At 41.4% G+C, this 18281-nt stretch overlaps 1 protein-coding gene across 4 annotated transcripts in view; it reads right to left on the bottom strand.

Annotated features, from left to right (window-relative positions):
- Positions 1–18281, bottom strand: part of ZC3H6 (zinc finger CCCH-type containing 6) — a 275434-nt gene that overhangs the window by 247923 nt on the left and 9230 nt on the right. Inside the window, exons 2-3 of one of the 4 annotated variants that reach the window (XM_069234677.1) lie at positions 2299–2364; positions 1540–1605 (exon numbers count right to left, since the gene is read on the bottom strand). The exons of 1 other annotated variant lie outside the window; for it this stretch is intronic. In XM_069234677.1, coding sequence (XP_069090778.1) covers positions 1540–1605; positions 2299–2364 — 132 coding nt within the window. The remainder of the gene's footprint in view (positions 1–1539; positions 1606–2298; positions 2365–18281) is intronic. 2 more of the 4 variants (XM_069234679.1, XM_069234678.1) reach the window with 2 other exon arrangements.

Consider the following 18281-nt stretch of genomic DNA (forward strand, 5'->3'; position numbering starts at 1 on the left):
CTAAGCCCGAAGGTAAATCTTTTCACCAAGATGGACAAGATCCTTGTATATGACCCATGTTACATCATGGTCTACCTTAGCTTTTGACTTTGTCCCGGTCAGGTGCAACCAGGTGACTGTGATTGGGACTTAACACATTGTGGTGCTATTTTCAACCATAAACTTTAAAAATTAAAAACTCTGATTCTACGGATTGGATTTTTGTAGCTTTTTAGAGCATATCACTATAATTAAAAGTTTCTTAAACTACTGTGCGACTAAAACCAGAGCAATCAGCAGGACCAAATACAGAAATCGTGAATCCAACATATGAGGACCCTGAAAGGAGGCGGTAATGGGGGTCACATGACCACTGAACAGGGATTACTGAAATAAATAGGGGTACGTTAATGAAAGGCTTGAGCAACCCTGTTTTCATCTAAATTATTAAAAGGGCTTGTGACAAAAATGGTACTCTGCAAAACAAGCATAACATTTATCCAAGTACAAATAGTCTACCCCAAAATCAAAATCAATCTTAGGTTGTTGAGTGGAATTATTATTTGCACTAAAACAGCTTTAAAAACAGAATAAGGGACTGGAGTTACCAACTAACTACTGTAGCAATGAAAAAAGACTGCCATAGAGACAGTAGATAGATTCTGAAAAGCTCAAATTCTGTTACTCAACAATGTACAAAATTAAAATGTTGGTATGCTACATCAGCCAAAATATTCAGCCCACCGAATGAAGGGTACTCACTTCCCAAAAGACACAGAAAGGACACTGTGGAAACCTATGAGCTGAGTGAGTACGACATCTCAAAACGTAATACCAAATCAGAAGTGAAATCAATGTAATCAACATTGCACCTTACCTTTGGTGTTTTCTCTTTAAAGGCTGACATTTCAGCTTCTTTGCGCCACTACTACTCTCTGTGACTGTAAGCAGCAGAGTAAACCCTACAAGCATACTCACCAATTCCTTGGCTTTCTTAGGTAACAAGACTCACCTTTGAAAGTGTCTTTGCCCATCGTAAGAAAGATATAATCACATACAATAAGCTTTCTTATAACCGAACAGACATCCTCACTCATAAATGAAACCAACTGCTAAAAACACCCACCATCCGATAGATCAGTGTTGTTCAACATAGGTCCAGGATGGCGGAGTCTATGTTGGATAATTGGGTTATCCAGGAAATGGTGTTGTACATACAATTAACCTAAATGGAAACTCATTACAAAGTCCGTGGTCATCCTAAATATAGGAAATCATTCCAGCCAAGATGGATCTACATCGCTGAACAACCTACCAATGAGATCAGTGATTTCGGAAAATGTATTATTAGACAAAGTCCTGGAGGATGCACAATGCAAATAAATGACAATGAGTCATCTCCTATAGGTGATGGGTAACTTGCTTCTAAAATTATATATAAAAGACATACCTAAAAAAGAGAAAGATAAAATAGATACCTAAAAACTGAGAGCAAAACAAAACCCAATACTGTGATAGCAAACCAATAGTTAAATCAATATAATCAACATCTTCCCTTACCTTTGCAGTCTTCTCTTTTTAGGGAGACACTTCAGCTCACTTGCACTGCTGTCACACTCTGACTGACTGTAGGTAGTAGAGTAAACCCTATTAATAGGTACACTCACTTATCCTTTGACTTCCTTAGATAGCTAAACCACTTTTAAAGATACCCTTACCCATATGATCGAAGCTTGCAAGAAGCTATCATATGAGTTTATAGATATCTTCAATCACAGGTGAAAATAAATTTCCGAAATCATCTATAACCCAATAAGGAAGAGGTGTTCAAATTAGGTTCCAAAGACCGGAAGCCATATTAGACATTTGCAGTATACACATTAAGCAGCTGTAGACACATCACACTGAATATAAACTGAAATCCATTACACAGTCAGTTATGTTCCCACAAATATGTCTTTGACGTAGTCCTCTTAGACTTACGATGAACACCTCTACAACAAGCAAACACTGAGATTGGACACTTCGATCAAGTTACTATTAGGTGAAGTCCAGCAGATTCAATATAATACTCTCTCTTAAGGATCAGCTGTGGTGGAGCCCTTCTTTGCAAAGCACATTTGGTGTCAGGAGTTACAAAGACTAATGTAAAGTATTGTAGTGTCCCACAGAGTGCTTTCACCAGAACTTAAGTAGTAACCTACTTCCCGAAATACAAAGAAAAGATATTGTAGATATTTAAAAGCAGAGTGACAGCCAACACCAAACACCGTGGCAACACACCAGAAGTGAAATCATTATAATCAACATCTTGCTTACCTTTGCCGTCTTCTCTTCTCAGGCTGACCTTTCAGTCCCCATGTACTGCTGTCACTCTCTGTCTGACTGTAGGTAGTAGAGTAGGCCCTGTTACTAAGTAACTCACTAATACCTTGACTTTATTTGATGACTACACTCACTTGTGAAGGTATCTTCATTTATTTTCAGATATGATCACATATGGCAGACACATTCTAGCTCCCATGTAACTTCACTGGGCAAAAAATACTTTTGTTCAGACACATACAAAATGGAAAAAGAGAAGTTAAATCAGACACACCAAACAGTTCATTAAAAGCCAAAATTGGAGATGAATTGCTGGCCAATTGTCACTCCTGTTTCGGCGGTGGTAGCTGCTTAGTCGGAAAACCATTTATGAAACTAACAACTGCACCACCACAAAATGGCTCAAGAAATCAAAATGGTTTATGTGGAACACTGCAGGGAATGGTAGAATGCACATTACTCTACCTTGTGTTTCCCAATTAAATTCAGGAGGGTCTCTAATCAGTTCAATATTACATTATTTCCCTATCCAGACTACTTATTTTCTCAAAAGTGCAAACTTTTCCTTTAAATTGAGTGTGATTGTTCTGCGTTCACCTACATCACTGTCTCATTTTGAGTGTTCTGGATTCTACAGGTTTCTCCAGTTGCCTTGTATATTCTATCCAACTGGCGGTTTGGCTGGCGGTTTTTTTTCAATCCTCCACAGCATCACACTCTGCTCATTTGTTCTGGAGATATATCAAAGGAAGGACCACTCCCATACATCAGGAGTGTATCTCCTTACCAACATGCTATTGTGAAACTTATTTCTGATTTGGTCATCCAGATACAGGTCTACTTACCAGCACCCTGAGAGAAGTCCACATTTCCTCTGTAAAATGTGTTCTCTATCTTATTACTGGCCTTCAGCCAAATTCTCATCCCTATCCATGGTGTATGAGCTTGGACATATGTCGAGGTGCAAAAAAGGGACTCACAATATATAATCTCTCAGTCTCTAAGTGGGCAGAGAAGTCACTCTTCTTGATCCCCAGATGATAGGCCTGGTATGCACAATACACATCCATGCAAAGCCAAGAAGCAAGCATACAAAGTTAGGCATTGCACAAGCAGGCTGCAGACTCAACATGACTGACTTCCTGCCAGTGCTTTGGATATAGCTATAGCTGTTAATGGCATACCACTGGTACAAGGATAATAATCTAGACTTCAAACAGTGACCAACAAACAGCCGAGCTTATGTGCTTTCTAGGACTGTGATTCAATCACTGATCTCCTAGAGGCTGGAACATGCCCTGCTATTTCTTCAAGAAGCCTGAACCTGTGAAAGTAAGGAGCCAGTATGATGAGAAAAGTGGCCACTGCAAGAAATCAAACTAAATCACATCCAAGGCACATCAGTGACCAGTCCCTCTGATGAATTGTAGTTCTGGCCCAGAAACAAGCCAACAAAGAGACAAGGAAGCAAGAGCATCCCATATGTCAAGAACATGGCCCCAGATAAATAAAAGAACAGTCAGCATTAACAGAAAGCCCAAGCACCAGCAGGAGGGATAAAAACAGACAGTCTGGTAAAGCTTTATCCCCTGATGTTGATCTCCAGCACACAACTGCATGTGGTGCTGGCAGTGAGCACTACATGAGGAGCTCTGTATGGCCATGTTGGAACTGTATAACAATATGTGTAAACAATCATACTGTTACATAGTTCTAATATGGCCGTCATGTTGTGTCTAGATGCAAGGTCATGGCTATTTTGCAACCATACAAAACAACATTCCCAAATTGCCACCACCTATATAATTTTTGCCAATGCTTGTGCCACAATTCTACAAGCAGTAGGAAAGCCAATAGCAGCTGGTAGCAGGCCAGTAACAGAGAGAGAGAGCAGGGGAGGTAGGAGAGTGAAATACTGAGTACCAGCATTTCTTCATGATACAACAGTAGGAGGTGAGTGGAAGGAGGAATTTAGAGTGATATGGAGGCATGACTACAGAGACAAGGGCAGGAAGGAGCGAGAGAGGAATGAGCAGGCTATACAGTCTCATCAAGTGCTAAAGCTCAGGTGTGACAGAAACCAGCAAAAAGAAACAAGCATTGGCAAAGCCACTAGGTTTCAGCTTTGTTTTTTTCTTTCTAACTGGATTGTAAAATATTAGAAAAATGTCAAAATTATGTTTGTTTTAAATTTGATATACCGCTAATGGTTTATCAAAGTTAAAACAAACATTATTTTAGCATTTTATTTTATTTTGAATTTGTAATCCAGTTGAAGCATTATGAGTGTCTAAAGATAAAAAAAAAAAAAATTCTGTGGAAATGTTGCAAGTTTGTGATTGCGAAACCTTGATTTGGGGGAGGATTATTAAGACAGCACATACCCCACAGCTGTGTGATGCACTGATTTCTTACGCAGCATGGGAATGCATTACTTGGTACAGCAGACATCCCACAGGACTGGAATGCATTTCTTTTGGTGGAGGTCACCATGTGTCTTTCAAATGTGTAATGTTAGCATGCAACTGGTGGGTGAGACTATAGAAAATGACTGATGGCAAACAAATTAGGTTTCTCACAAGTGACAGTAATTAAATTGGTCCAGACTTGCTACCAAGCAACTCAAGCAAGATGTAACTAATTAAAAAAAAAAAAAAAAGCTATAAAGAACTGGAGTGAAAGCGGAATTTTTTGTATCTGATAAGGAAAGGAAATCATGGGTGAGGGAATAAAAAGAGAAGGAAAACAGATTTATGAAGACATTTCCAAACGGGGATCTGAATTGAAGATATTATTGCACACTTTAAACCATTGATTAAAACAGACCCTCCCGTATGCAAGTGTGTTTATCCCTCTTCTCAGTAACAATGGTGCATAATTTCTCAACTGGCCCCTCTTCTAGGCAAGGGCGCATCGTATGTAGAATGAAAAAGAGAGGACAAAAAGACATTCCTTTCAATCCATCTCTTTTTTACCTTTTATAAAGGACACCTGCGCATTAAAGCACATGTTCATGGTCCGAAGCATTCTCTTTCAATGCAAAAGAGCCTCGCTCTGAAGGATGCGGGGTTAAGTACTGTCCGGGCTGAGGAATTTGACCATTCGCCATTATTTTTATAGTATTTCCCTTCTGCCATTACTTCAAGGAACACACCAATGACAGAAATTAGGGAGTCTGGACTTCCTCATTGGTTTTTCCACTCAAGATAAAAAGAGCATCAAAAATGGGAAAATGTACCATTACGATCAGGAAAACCAATTTTTTTACTGCAGTTTGGAAGCATCCAGAGGAAGGACACTGGCCAGTGTTCAACGATAAATTGGACACTGGAAGGAGTACTTGGTCCCAAGGAAACCCAACAGCAAGAACAGTTAAGAAGACGAAGAAGACAACTGGAAGTGAAGCAGGATGACGTGCTGTCAATCAGAAGCATGTAAACCAGAGTGACACTGGACTAAGATAATGGTAAGTTCAGTTAAGTAAGAGGCTGGTTCTAAGCCCCTTTTAAGTTTTTTTTAAATCTATTATTAACAATACATTTTGCAAGCAGTGCGAAAGCAAAACCTAAAAATAAGTTCCCAGCATCAGCAGTAGGAGTTTACACTTGACCAATGAAATGAAGGTGAAAACTGCGAGCACCAGGGGTGGGGTTTTTATTGCATGCATGTGTAATCTCTAACTAACCTTTTGTTTACAGTGGGAACGCTTGATGCTCAGTGTGTTGGTTAGGTGGGGGCTGCTAGAGAGGTGCCCACACTTGAAACCACATGCCAAACTGAGGACGTGCTCCTCTGCTGCTGCAGTTACCATGGATCAGCTCTGCAGGGTTTCCTGCTGAGAAAGGAGCAGCATGCTCAACGGTGGCAGAAGCGTCAGAGACACATATTAATGTTACATTCTTTCCCCACCACCTTGAGTCTAAATACCCCTCAACCCCGGGTATGTATAAAAATTACGGGACCAGCTCAGGCAAAGCTCACCGGCTTACTGAGCTCAGCAAAATCACAGGGCATACAGGCATCCCCAGGTTAGAGACCCACCTAAATAGAGCCACTGGGCATATACAATCCATTGGGAACCCCCAGCAATAACAAACCCTACAATGCAAGGAATGGACCACTTCTATATGAAGGAGGAAAATGTGTCATATCTTCCAATTAACAATGACTTCTATAAAGCAACTGATGCTTTTATTCACAAAGCTGTGTCAGAGGCCATGGCTACCCTACAGAAGAGGCAATTAAAACTCACACAGAAGTGCTCTGAACCGCTTTTCTTAGAGGGAAGGCCAACCTAGTCCCGCAACCACAGAGACACCCTGACCGGACAGGGACAAAATAAAAACAAACACTCTCAAGGAGTGGGACCCGACACATTCAATGGGCTCAAGAGTGCCTTTCTGGCACGCCCCGTAAACTCCAGCACCAAACCCTATAATCTTACTAGTCCTTGGGCCGTGAGGGGCAACACAGACTCTCCCAATGACAGTCCAAAACTTTCAAAGACCCCAGACCGCGATGATTCCCAGGGCAACTGATGGTTCCAAGGGCAATTTGTGCATGGATTTAAGCCATGACATGCTCTGGTGGCCTTTGGTACTCCCACCTCAGCTAATCCAGGGGATGACACAGCTAACAAGGTCTCAGACAGGCACTGCTCGGAGGACAGGGAGAAAGAGGCCACCTACTTGGCAGGCAGGCTGACAAAACCCTTAGATAAGGAGATCTGCAACCGCCTTCGGATAGAAAACCTCATCCGTCTCTGGATATCAAAGTGGTGTTTATGACTGAAACTGAGCACTGAATGGCAACATCCCTAGCTAAGTATATCAGACACCCCAAAAAGGGGATAGGCTGCTCCTGGGAGATCAGATCAAGATATTCAGCTTGAAGATTTTCACTGGGGCTGGTTGAGGTAGGAGGCTCTCCAGTGGCCACTTCCAACACTCAGCTCCCTACAGAGTTCTAGGCTCCAAAAGAGGGTACAATAGCAAGACCAACCAGGTTTGGAAGTTTCATTCCTCCCAGAGCTTTCCCGCAACACCATGGAGCTAGAGGCAGATTCAAGAGTCTACACCCAGCCCGCTATACCCAGTAAGAGTTCATCCTTCTTCCCTATCAAAAATAGGGGGCAGACTGGTAAAATTCCTTCCCAAAAGACAAGATATATCTTTGCATGTATGAGTCCTACAAACGATCCATGGGTTCCAGATCCAGTTCTACAGCTCCCCACATCAATGCTCTTTTCTAGTCTCTTTGCCTTTTCAGAGCAGATGAATTCTTTAGAGGAGGTGGTGATAAAGGAACTTCTAAAAAAGGATTCAACAGCCTCATGACAGTTCACTCCAGGGGTTTCTCATGGAAAAGAGCGACATGGCCAACACCCAGTCATATACCTCAAAGAGTTCAACAAGTGGCTGATTTTCTGTCATTTCAAAATGGAGGGAATCTGCTTTCTTAGGAATCTCTTGCACCCCGATGACTGGATGTCTGGCTTGGATACCAAGGATATGTACCTCACAATCCCAGGGTATCCTCTCAGCTGGCACTTCCTGCAAGTCACTTAGGGTGCTCAGACCTTTAAGTTCACAACACCCCCATTCGTTTTGTCCACAGCATGTCATGTTTCACCAAGGTGCTGAAACCAGCAATCAAATTTCTAAGGACCAGTGGGGTTCGCCTGATTGTGTACAATATCTTCCTTATTGGTCAGTGCACAAAGAACTTGTCCAAGCAATTACAGAGGATGGTGAATGCGCTGGAGAGATTTGGTTTTGTGATCAACAAGAAAAAATGTATCCTATTTTTAATCTTGACAATTATATTCTTGAGTTTCCTGATAGACACCTCCTGAGTGACCCTCAGCCTTCCCTCCCAAAAGATGGCAAAAATACACCAGGAGATGCGCAAGACACTGGCCTAACAGTGAACATCCCTCCCACAAACTGCATGACTGGTGGGCTTACTCTAGTCATCCATACAGGCCATCTTTACGGAGCCCCTCTACAACAGTGCCCTGCAGCACCTGAAGGTGTGCCACCTGTAGAAGGATCTCATCTACTCACAAACAGTTTCCCCTGTCAGAGGAAGTCAAAGATGAGATGTGGTAGTGGCTTTCACACATGGAAGCCTTGAACGGGAGAAAGATTTTCTGTTTTCAACCTAGCCTTGTTATAGTCAGTTGCCAGAGCAACAGGCTGGGAGGCCAGAAGGATGATGGTCCACAAACAGAAACTACATATCAACTGCCTGGAACTACTGACACATTACTTCACTGCACAATGCTGGATGAAGGAAAAGACCAATGTTCTGTTCTTTTAAAGATGGACCACATGACTGCAGTACAATACGTAAATCATTTGGGAAGGATGAAATCCAGCACCATCTCGCAATGCTACCAAGTTTCTGAAACCCCTGCCTGGAAAACCAGATCTCGGGTGATGGCAGACTATTCTCCAGGGAGATCCGCCAGGTGGTGAACTGGCACTCCCGACATGTACAAGACATGAGCTCACTTTGCACCACCCATGGGCCATCAGCTGGACATATCCTTCAGTTGGAGGACAGACCCTCAGGCGGTAATGGATACATTCCTGCAGGACTGGTTGAAGGAGGTCAGATATGCATTCTTCCCATTCTCAATAACTTGCCTCTCAACCCAAGTGTGGAGGCAAGTGGCAGATGTGGGGGTGGTGACCCATCTGTGGAAGTTTCAAGTCTGGTTCTCAGTTCTGATGGAACTTTCTTGGGATTCTCCAATCTGTCTTACCCTAAAGTAGGGTCTGCTTCAAGATCTACTGGAACACTCACAATAGGAGAACAGGTGGGCACCCTTCGCTTCATGGTGTAGCAGACTGCCAGGGACAAAGGAAAGTCCTGGGGCTTTTGAGACAAGCTGAGACTTTGCTAGCCAAGGCATAGGTAAATGAGACAGTTAAGAGGAAAAAATCAGAGTGGATCAGGCGGATGGGTTGGTGTGTACAAAGCAACCTGGATGCTATGTGGACAGACATCATCCACAATCTTAACTTTCTATCTTCTGTGGCATTGGAAGGACACAACCCAGTAGAGTGATTACCTGTTGGGGAGTACCCTTTGGCCATGACGCTGCCTAAAGTACCGGAACCAAGACACTTCACCCTCTGGGGCGTAAAGAAAGTAGTTAAAATCTTCCTTTTAAGGCCAAAAAGACAAATATCTGTCTAGGAACGAATTATCAGCTAAACTAGCCTTGCTTCTGAGCCTTATCTCTTGCAGGAAAGTAATGGATATCAGAGCACTGTATGTAACAGGTACGATATTTAACTCAGAAGGGGTCACCTTTAATATATCTAGAAGGATGAAGCCTAACTCTAGGATAGAGTCAGTCCCTTCATTAGAGATGCACCCAAAGTATGTGTGGTACAATGTATCCAGGCATGTAAGAGTATGACAGAAGAGATCAGCTTACAGGTGAAAGACAACTGCTTCATGCTCTATACAAACCACACAAGACATTCTCTTCTACAGTTGCTAGGTGGGTTGTGCAGGAGGCTGGCATCAACACAAAAAGTCTTTGTGCCCATTCATCGAGGGGTGCCATGACATTAAAGGCTTGTGCGCCCTGGAGGCGAGATTGGAGGATATTTTAAATGCAGAAGACTAGTTACTGGATTCAACTTTCAAAATATGTTATTTTAAACATGTTCCAATGTGGCTACTGTAGTGGTTAGCAATCTTTGAACAAGCATATCTGCAGTGTCGGTCATGATATAAAACGTAATATTTCCTAGCTATCCTAACAGAAAGTTTAAATTCTGTCAAGGTCACAGAGGTGATGATTATTACCACCCAAGGATTAGGAATCAACTCCCCGCTCAGAGACCTCAAGTAAGGATTCTGGTTAAATGGAGACGTTGTGAGAGTAGGTAAATTCAATGTTATTTTCATAGTTATATTTCTGGTTGTTTTAATGATGGCATTTATTGAGCAACCTTCAAAATGTGAAACGACGTGATGTATGTGTATTTCCCCTCATGGGAAGACTACTAAATTGTCCCACTTTTTTCCTATAGTAAATGACACAACCAGTGTGGACGGATCTATGAACTAAACCTGGCTAGTGTTGCAGGAAGAACAAGCATTTGCAATGCAATGGGTCTCGCATTTGCTTGAGTGAGAGCTATTAGTGTTGTAAATTCCTAACTGGACTTTTTCTTGGCAAACTGAAAATTAAAAGTAAAACAGTTGACATAAGCGAGCCGATTCAAAGCGCCATGCGCACGAAGGAGAGACACAAAAAGAAAAAGAGGTTCGCTCACAGTCAAACATATCTGCAATCATGCAATTATCCATTTAACAAGGGCAGTCTGCAAGGCGGGAACCAAACCGTCCCAAGGAGGGACAAACGTAAAGCATTTACCAATGAAGATAAAGAATTTCTGAAAGACAAGCCATCGAATTAATGAAAGTGAAGGGCGTGAGGTGGACGTGGCTACAAGCCCACAATACTTACAACAGATCACAGCGCCCGCCAGCCAGGGCAAAAATCTGGATTATTATTCATTAAATAAAAATCATTATTTTGTTTGGCTCCAGCAACCCACTTGGGGCAGAGTGAAAAAATTGCAGGACTACCACAACCAGCATGCACTGTTACTCACGTGAGAGGCCCACTGGTGCAGACTGGTATTTAAGGAGACTAATCAGGTGCCTGTAATTAGACAAGCTGAAGCCAAGCCGGTCTTTTCACTAAGAAAGAAATGGCTCGAACACTTCCAGCACTGGCTGCACCTACGAGGGTGAAACACTTTTATATTTTTCTCTGCTGGTGAAGGGATTGACCCAGAAACACGTGTCTGGAGATTATTTTATAACTTAAGGCCTGGAATAATGAAACTGCTTAAAGAATTCAATGTGAGTTGCTGGCTTTGCTTTTTCTTCCCGTTTATATAACCTGTTGGAAGTGCGCTTTCACATGAGGACAACTTCGTTTTTGATTGATATATATATATATATATAAATAAATACACACATACATACATATCTATGTATATAAACACTGTGTTATCAATGACAGGCTTTCGGTTTTGTTTTTCCGCTAGTGTTTATGGGAAAGTTTACTAATGTTTTATTATGGTTGCTAGAAAATTAAAGTGAGGAAAGTAAAGCATAATCCAGGCCTTCATGTCCTTATTAGAATAGAAACTTTCTGTTACAGCTAGGAAATGTTACTATCATTCAAGGGTCAAGGATCACTTAAGGCAAAATAACCTAACATTTAACATTACTGTACTCTGGTGTAAAAAAGGAAGACTTTGAGAAAAACACACATTGCCCAATTACTTGGATAGGAGAAGTGACAAACCTGAAAATAAATCACAACAGTAAGGTATTGGAGAGGTCGCAGTATTTTAATAAGGACTCTATCAAACATTTCAGTGACCAACTCACAGCACATGTAGGAATTAGGACTCCGATAGTCACTAATAGTCAAACATATTTAAAAAGGTAACACAAAAGACAAAAACTCATATTCGTTTCAAATACTTATAAATAACACATTTCCTAGTCTGGCCCCACCCAAAAACCCATTTCTGATCTATCTAGGTGCTTCTCCACCTCAAATAGCAAATATAACAATATGTAACAGTGTTAACGATCTATCCATCTAAATGCCATAATAGAAAACAATTTCAGGCCTTTACGGTGAAATGAGTAGTAGTTACTGCCCACTCAAGTCCACTGGAACATCTAACATATACTAGCAAGGCCAATAGGTATTGCCTATTTGAGATCTACTGGCTCTTTTAAAGGATTTCTTAGAAATGTTGTACAGCAGTGCAACTGCTGTGCAACCTGACTAAAAATAATTTTTAAAGCAGTGAGTGTTGACTGAGTCATATCGCTTTTAAAAAAAAATATATTTACTTTCAACCATGCTGCGCCGCAATGGCCTGCCTTCAGGAACATTTCTTTTCAGAGCCACCCATGTAGAGAGGGGCTCCTGGAAGGCCGGTTTGCTGGGATTGCTATTCCTAATTTATCCAAACAGTTGTGGCACAGCTGCCTTCCCATGTGCACCTTTTAAGATGCAGTGTCAGCGTCAGGCCTTTTAGAACCTGCAACTGCAGGGTGTGGGGAGGTTAATCGACAGAGGACTGAGAAATGGGGAGGTACAAGCAAGTTCCATTGTGCCAGCATTTAAATTTAAATAAAAAACATTGGTAAAGCCAGTAGGTCTTGGCTTTTCCGGGATCTATTTTCTTTATCAATGTTTTTTCCCAGGCATGTTAAACAGCAGTGTGGCTGCTGTGCAGCCAGCATTGACCACGTGATCACACTGCTGTAGAAAACGACAAAATAAACTGGCAAATTTAAATAGCTCTATTATTTCTGTAGGTCAATTTTCAAGCCATGTAGTACAGCATCAAGGCTATGGCGCAGCATAGTTGAAAGCAAAAGAAAAAAAAAAACAGATGCGGGCAACTCTGGCAGGTTGATTGCGCTTCTTTCTTTTCTTAACTTTCAACCATGCTGCACAGCAGTTGCTCTGCTATAGAAAATAGCTAAAAAAACATTGGCAAAGCCAGTATGCTGGACTTCCCCTTTTGGCAAGGTCATACCAAAATGTTTTGCCTTCACCCTCCTGTTATCTGAACTCGTTTTTGTTGGCTTTTAGAACTCAGCTCAGTTTACCACTGTCAACCAGTCCATTTAAAATGGTACAACTAGCTTAAATCTGATTGACACATTTAATTTACTTGTAGGTCCCTTGTAAAATGGAACTACACTTACCCAGGGCCTGTAAGTTAAATGCTACTAGTGGGTCAGTAGCAATGATGTGCCTCCCACCTAAGTAGGGCTTTTAACCTGCCATTTCATCTGGCAAAATAAACATTTTTGCCATGCCTCAACTTTCCACTTTAATATGTACAAGTCACCCCTAGGGTAGGTCCTAAACAGCCCAAAGGGCAGGGTAAAGCATATATAAAAATGTGAACATCCACTTTTAACTTTTCCATGTCTTGGTATTGGGTTACGTTATTACATTTAATATGTGATTACTTTCAATTGGGAGCAAGTCGGAATATTGAGTTTAGTGTCTAAAGGATTACAATTTAAAACCCTCTTTAATGCTAAAGTTGGATTTTAAGCCGCAACCCTGAAAATGCCACTTTTAGACACTTAGTATTTTTTTGGGTGCCTACAGGCTGTATCCTGGGTCACATGACTAGGAGTAGCTGGCAGTTGGTCTATGTGTATTACTCCCAGACAGCGAGATAAAAGAAAAAATAGGCGTTGGCAGAACAGCCTTCTTTAACTTGATTGAGGGGAGGAGCTGTCACCTACCACCGTAGCACATCGCAAAGGCCCTGCCTCAGCACACTCACAATCGGTTTCACACAAGTCTCTTGTGCCCCAGACAAGCGGAGGCCACAGCAGGAGAAGCCAGAAATTTCAAACACCTTTGGGGGTAGTAACCTCCAAAACCTTCTCCTACTTCAAAGCTGGCACTACGTATAAATATTGGACCCCCCAGAAGCTACTCTTCAGTACACATCTGGACCTGTGGAAGATTCAGAAGAAGGGTGGTGTGCTGCTCTGCTGCAAGAAGGACTGCTAACTTGCTGCCTTACTGCTTGAGGAAAAGGGACTAGACCTGCATCCAGGACTACAAAATGGGACTCCAAGGGCTAGTTGGATGGTCTCCTGATCAAAGCCTCAAGGAAAAAAGGCTTGAACCACCTTGAACCCTGCACCTGGACTCTGCCAGTCCCAAATAATGCCACCCTAGTCCTGGGTTATTAGAAGTGGGCCTGAAGGTGCTCTGCCAGCCCAGCTCTGGTCTCTTGGGCAGAACCGACACAGCCCAACGCATTTCCTTGCATCTCCACATTGAAACCACAAATGTGCACCGCACCCACTACACAGGAACTTGCACGCAACCCACAACTCCTATGAACCACTGCTGCACAATGCTAAGTTTAGCCTGACTGCTTTTGTGCCAAGCTAACAGATTGGTAGAGAGAGGTAAGTTTGGGGTCTGTCTGTGTTTCACCCCGAAAAGAATTGCAGTCGCTTCTTGAGTAAGGTTTCACTCTCCTCAACCGGTAATCCAATTTCCTAGACAATAGATCTTGCACAGGTGAGACCTACTGGCTTTGCCAATGCTTGCTATTTAAAACTAAATGCTAACAAATCTGAACTTTTATTCATAGAAAAGAGCACTGGGTCAACACACACTGTTCCAGCAGACTAAGTACTCCACAGGCTGAAATGCTAGTTATCACAGCCTGGGACCGCACATATGCGCTGTGCGTACAGATACTGTCTCGTCATGCATTTTCCACACTCAACACTTGTAACAACCTTTATTTACCAGACACTAGCCTTGCCAAGTTACAAAGGATGAAAAATATTGTGTTGTCATGTCTGCCAGTAGAAAAAATATCATGCCTCTGGGGCTTACAGACAATACCACCGGATGGAAGAAAAGCAAACCTCTTTTTAAAAGAACTGCATTACTCATAAGGCTACCTGTCAACCGTAGTAATTCTGCTAATGTCATTCTGCTCAGAAGGGAAATTTCTGCTGAAAATTCCATTGCTAAAATCTCAGCAGAGAGACTTCTCTTTAACGTGAGTGTGCTTCATCTACCTAGTTTGCACCAAAGAGTTCTCCCTCGCGTTTTTTTCTTTAAAAAACAGAGCACAGTAACTTTTCACAGAGAGCCGCTTATGAAGACGAAAAAGTAGAAATACTTCCTCACACTATCCCCTTTTAACAAAAAACAACACTTTGGTCATATTCAAAAGATGTCAGTTCCAAGAGCGGGCATCATGCAGGATGGAACAACAGGCAAAGAGCAATGGGCAATCGATGCAAACTCCGGAGCAGTCTCTGAGTGATGACCTGCACGGAGAATGACTAACATTAAAAATAAAACACCATACATGCACTGGGCAGCTAATTTTACAGGTGCATCACGGCCTGCATTGTCTACATCCTGTTACCAGTACTTGGAGTGCCTCTCCCTCCTTGACTGTTTGAAGACTGCTATGCAGCCACCAAGTAAAAGTTGTACTGAAAAGCGTGTATTGAAAGAACAATCATTCTTACAGAGGGCAGGCCCCAGGCAGCAGCAAAAGAGAACAAATGTGTTGCTGGGAAGCAGGAGTCTGTCAACCCTCTGAGAGTCGTGTTCTAGAAATCAAACACTGTGGAAATGCAGAATAAAATCAGTTTGCATCACTTTGTTGCTTGTGTAGAACGGAATTAGGCAAATGCTATTTGTGCCCCAGTCCATATTAAGGAGTTTTGTACATGGCCAAAAAGGAGAACGTGAACTGTGAAAAATAAATTTAATATACTTTTGATTAAAATTATTTGCTTTAGTCAGAGAGCTTTAGCAACAATGACAAGGAAGAACTGACCACGGGGTAAGCAATAACAAAACTAACAAGCACTGGCAAACCAAATAGATCTTGCCTATTCAAGACCTATTGGCTTTGCCAAAGTCTTTTAGCCATGCTGTACAGCAGCGTGGCTGTGCTACTTGGCTAAAAGTAAAGTTATGAAAAAGACATGAATATGCAGCCAGGGATAGATGTTGAACGCAGTGACACAGGTGAAAACATAATCTTCTCTAAGAAATATATTTTTTGTTTCACAACTCCTTCAGTTCCACTCTTATGAGCTTGCAATGTTTTAAAAATGCAAAGGTGGCTGAACGCAATGCTTGAAAGGAGGCTCTTTGGGCTTAAGATTTATGGGTCTAAAACACAGAATGAAAAGCAAACAGCAAAATGTTTGTGGCTTTGGGTGGCAACTCGGTCTTTCACCTGTGTATGGGCATGTGATAAAAAATTGTTTTTAAAGTGTAAGCACTATGGAGGGAGCAGCAGGTAAGGGAGTGGGGAGGAAATAGTACCTCAATGTCTAGAGCTTCGGACAGGCACTGATTAACTAGAATCAATCTGCGCTAGGTCCCTGCTCCACAGAAGTGTTCAGAAATGCCATTTCACCTGCAGTGACCAATTAAGGAGGTTGCAAAGAACAGTGACTTGAAGCCAGCAAATAGTAAGCAATGGGCGGGGCTCCGAGACCTTTTTTTTTTGTATACAACAGAGTCTCATAAGTGAGAAGCTTACACTAGCACTCCAAGTACGAGCAGCAGGCGGACATTAAGGCATTAATTAGTACTTTGTCACATAGGGAGAAAGTGGAACTAGCACAACCTGATCGATGAGAAACAAGGAGAAGAGAGTGAAAATAAAGTCAACCAATGGTAAGGAATGGGCGGGCTCCAACTCCTTTTTAGATTTTTAAAGTAACAAAATATATCGCAGGCAACAGTGCATGCCCAGTTTACGGCGAGACCTAAAAAGTGTGGACTTGGTTGAAAGCATGGTGGATGATTTATTGTACTTCTAAAGCGTGAATCTACAAATTAAATCACTGGACACGCAGAGAGAGGCCAAGAAGTGAGAATGAATAAATACATTTGTAAACTGCGTCTTTGACAATAGAAATGCCAGACAGTGGGCAAGAAATTATATAAAACTTAAGAATGGATAGCTCATTTTAGAGTAAACCATCTCCAGGCACTGAAACAAACTGGCCGCACACTTACCATCACTCAAGCCAATTTACCTTGCAGCATATTAGTTACAATCCAAATGCATAAAACCAGATATACCACGTCCTCCAGTTCTCAGAGCTCTGTAACATTTCACAAACATGATCCACACCTTCAATTTGAAACAAGGAAAAAAGTACCTAAATCTGAGCATGAGTAGCAAAAGAACACTTATCAAGCAAATATTTAGTGCTTAGTCCATACTCCATCAAAGAGACAAAAACATGAAGAAAGTGAAACACATGCTGACAAGTAAGAAGCAAGAAAATGAGGGTGCCAATGAAGCCAACCAATGGTAAGTAAGCCCTATATATTTATTTAAGAAACAAAAGATCTAGCACGCAAGAATAAAGGTGTTGTATCAGGAGAGGCTTAAAAAGAGCCCTGAACCATGGTCAAAAACTCCTAATAAAAAGATAAATAAATTTACTAACACTGCAGGCATCGAAAAACCATTAAAATGTTATTAGAACTGCATGTCAAGTAGCTTGAATGAGCTACTCGACCTAACTGTAATGCACTTGACCTGGAAACGGTTTCAAATTGTGTGATCCTAGGCAAATATTGTTTTTTACAGTCGCTTTTTTCTTCATTCTCACATATGAGTGCACCTTCAAATATGTGACTTCAGCATTTCTGCTGTAAAAAAAAAATAAAAAAAAATCATCTTTTGATTGATTAAATACACTAAACGTTTGCTCCATGTATACTAAATCTTGCCCACACATAGAGTACACATGATCCATGACTGTCCTCTTAGTTTACTAACAGCTTTGCCATCGGGACACAAGTGTTTCTTAGTCTATGTTTAAACACACACTTTTAATAAGTATATCACTAAAGCATGATGTGATAGCACAATGTCATCTACAAACAGTAAATTTCCAAGAAACGTCCAAAATACTTTCAACTAACTTGCAGCTTTACTGATAAAACTATATAGTGTATTAACAATAATCTGTGAAAATTGGGTTTCAGAAAACATATTTATAATTTGCACATCACCAAGTAAAGTTTTCTCATTTTTTTCATCCTACTGAAATATTTTCTCATCACACAGAAGTACAAAAAATTTATTTCGCAGCTTCTCATTAATATTTTGAAATGTCTGTAAAGTTGACTTAGTTATATAAATGTTGTGTGTTAGGAAAAACCTGATACCCACAGCCTTTCATTTCACACAGTTCACCTTACAAAATCCTGAAACTCTGAAGTCATAAGGAAAAGCAATTGCAGTGCAAGAGAACAAACTGACTTTTCACCTATCTCTGAGCACAGAGCAAATGTGACAAGAATAAGATTTAAAGGCACCTTAATTGCTAATTCAATTTCTGAGGGCGGAGTGGGTTCTAAAAAT

The sequence above is a fragment of the Pleurodeles waltl genome, chromosome 5, assembly GCF_031143425.1.
Source record: "Pleurodeles waltl isolate 20211129_DDA chromosome 5, aPleWal1.hap1.20221129, whole genome shotgun sequence".
NCBI lineage: Eukaryota > Metazoa > Chordata > Amphibia > Caudata > Salamandridae > Pleurodeles > Pleurodeles waltl.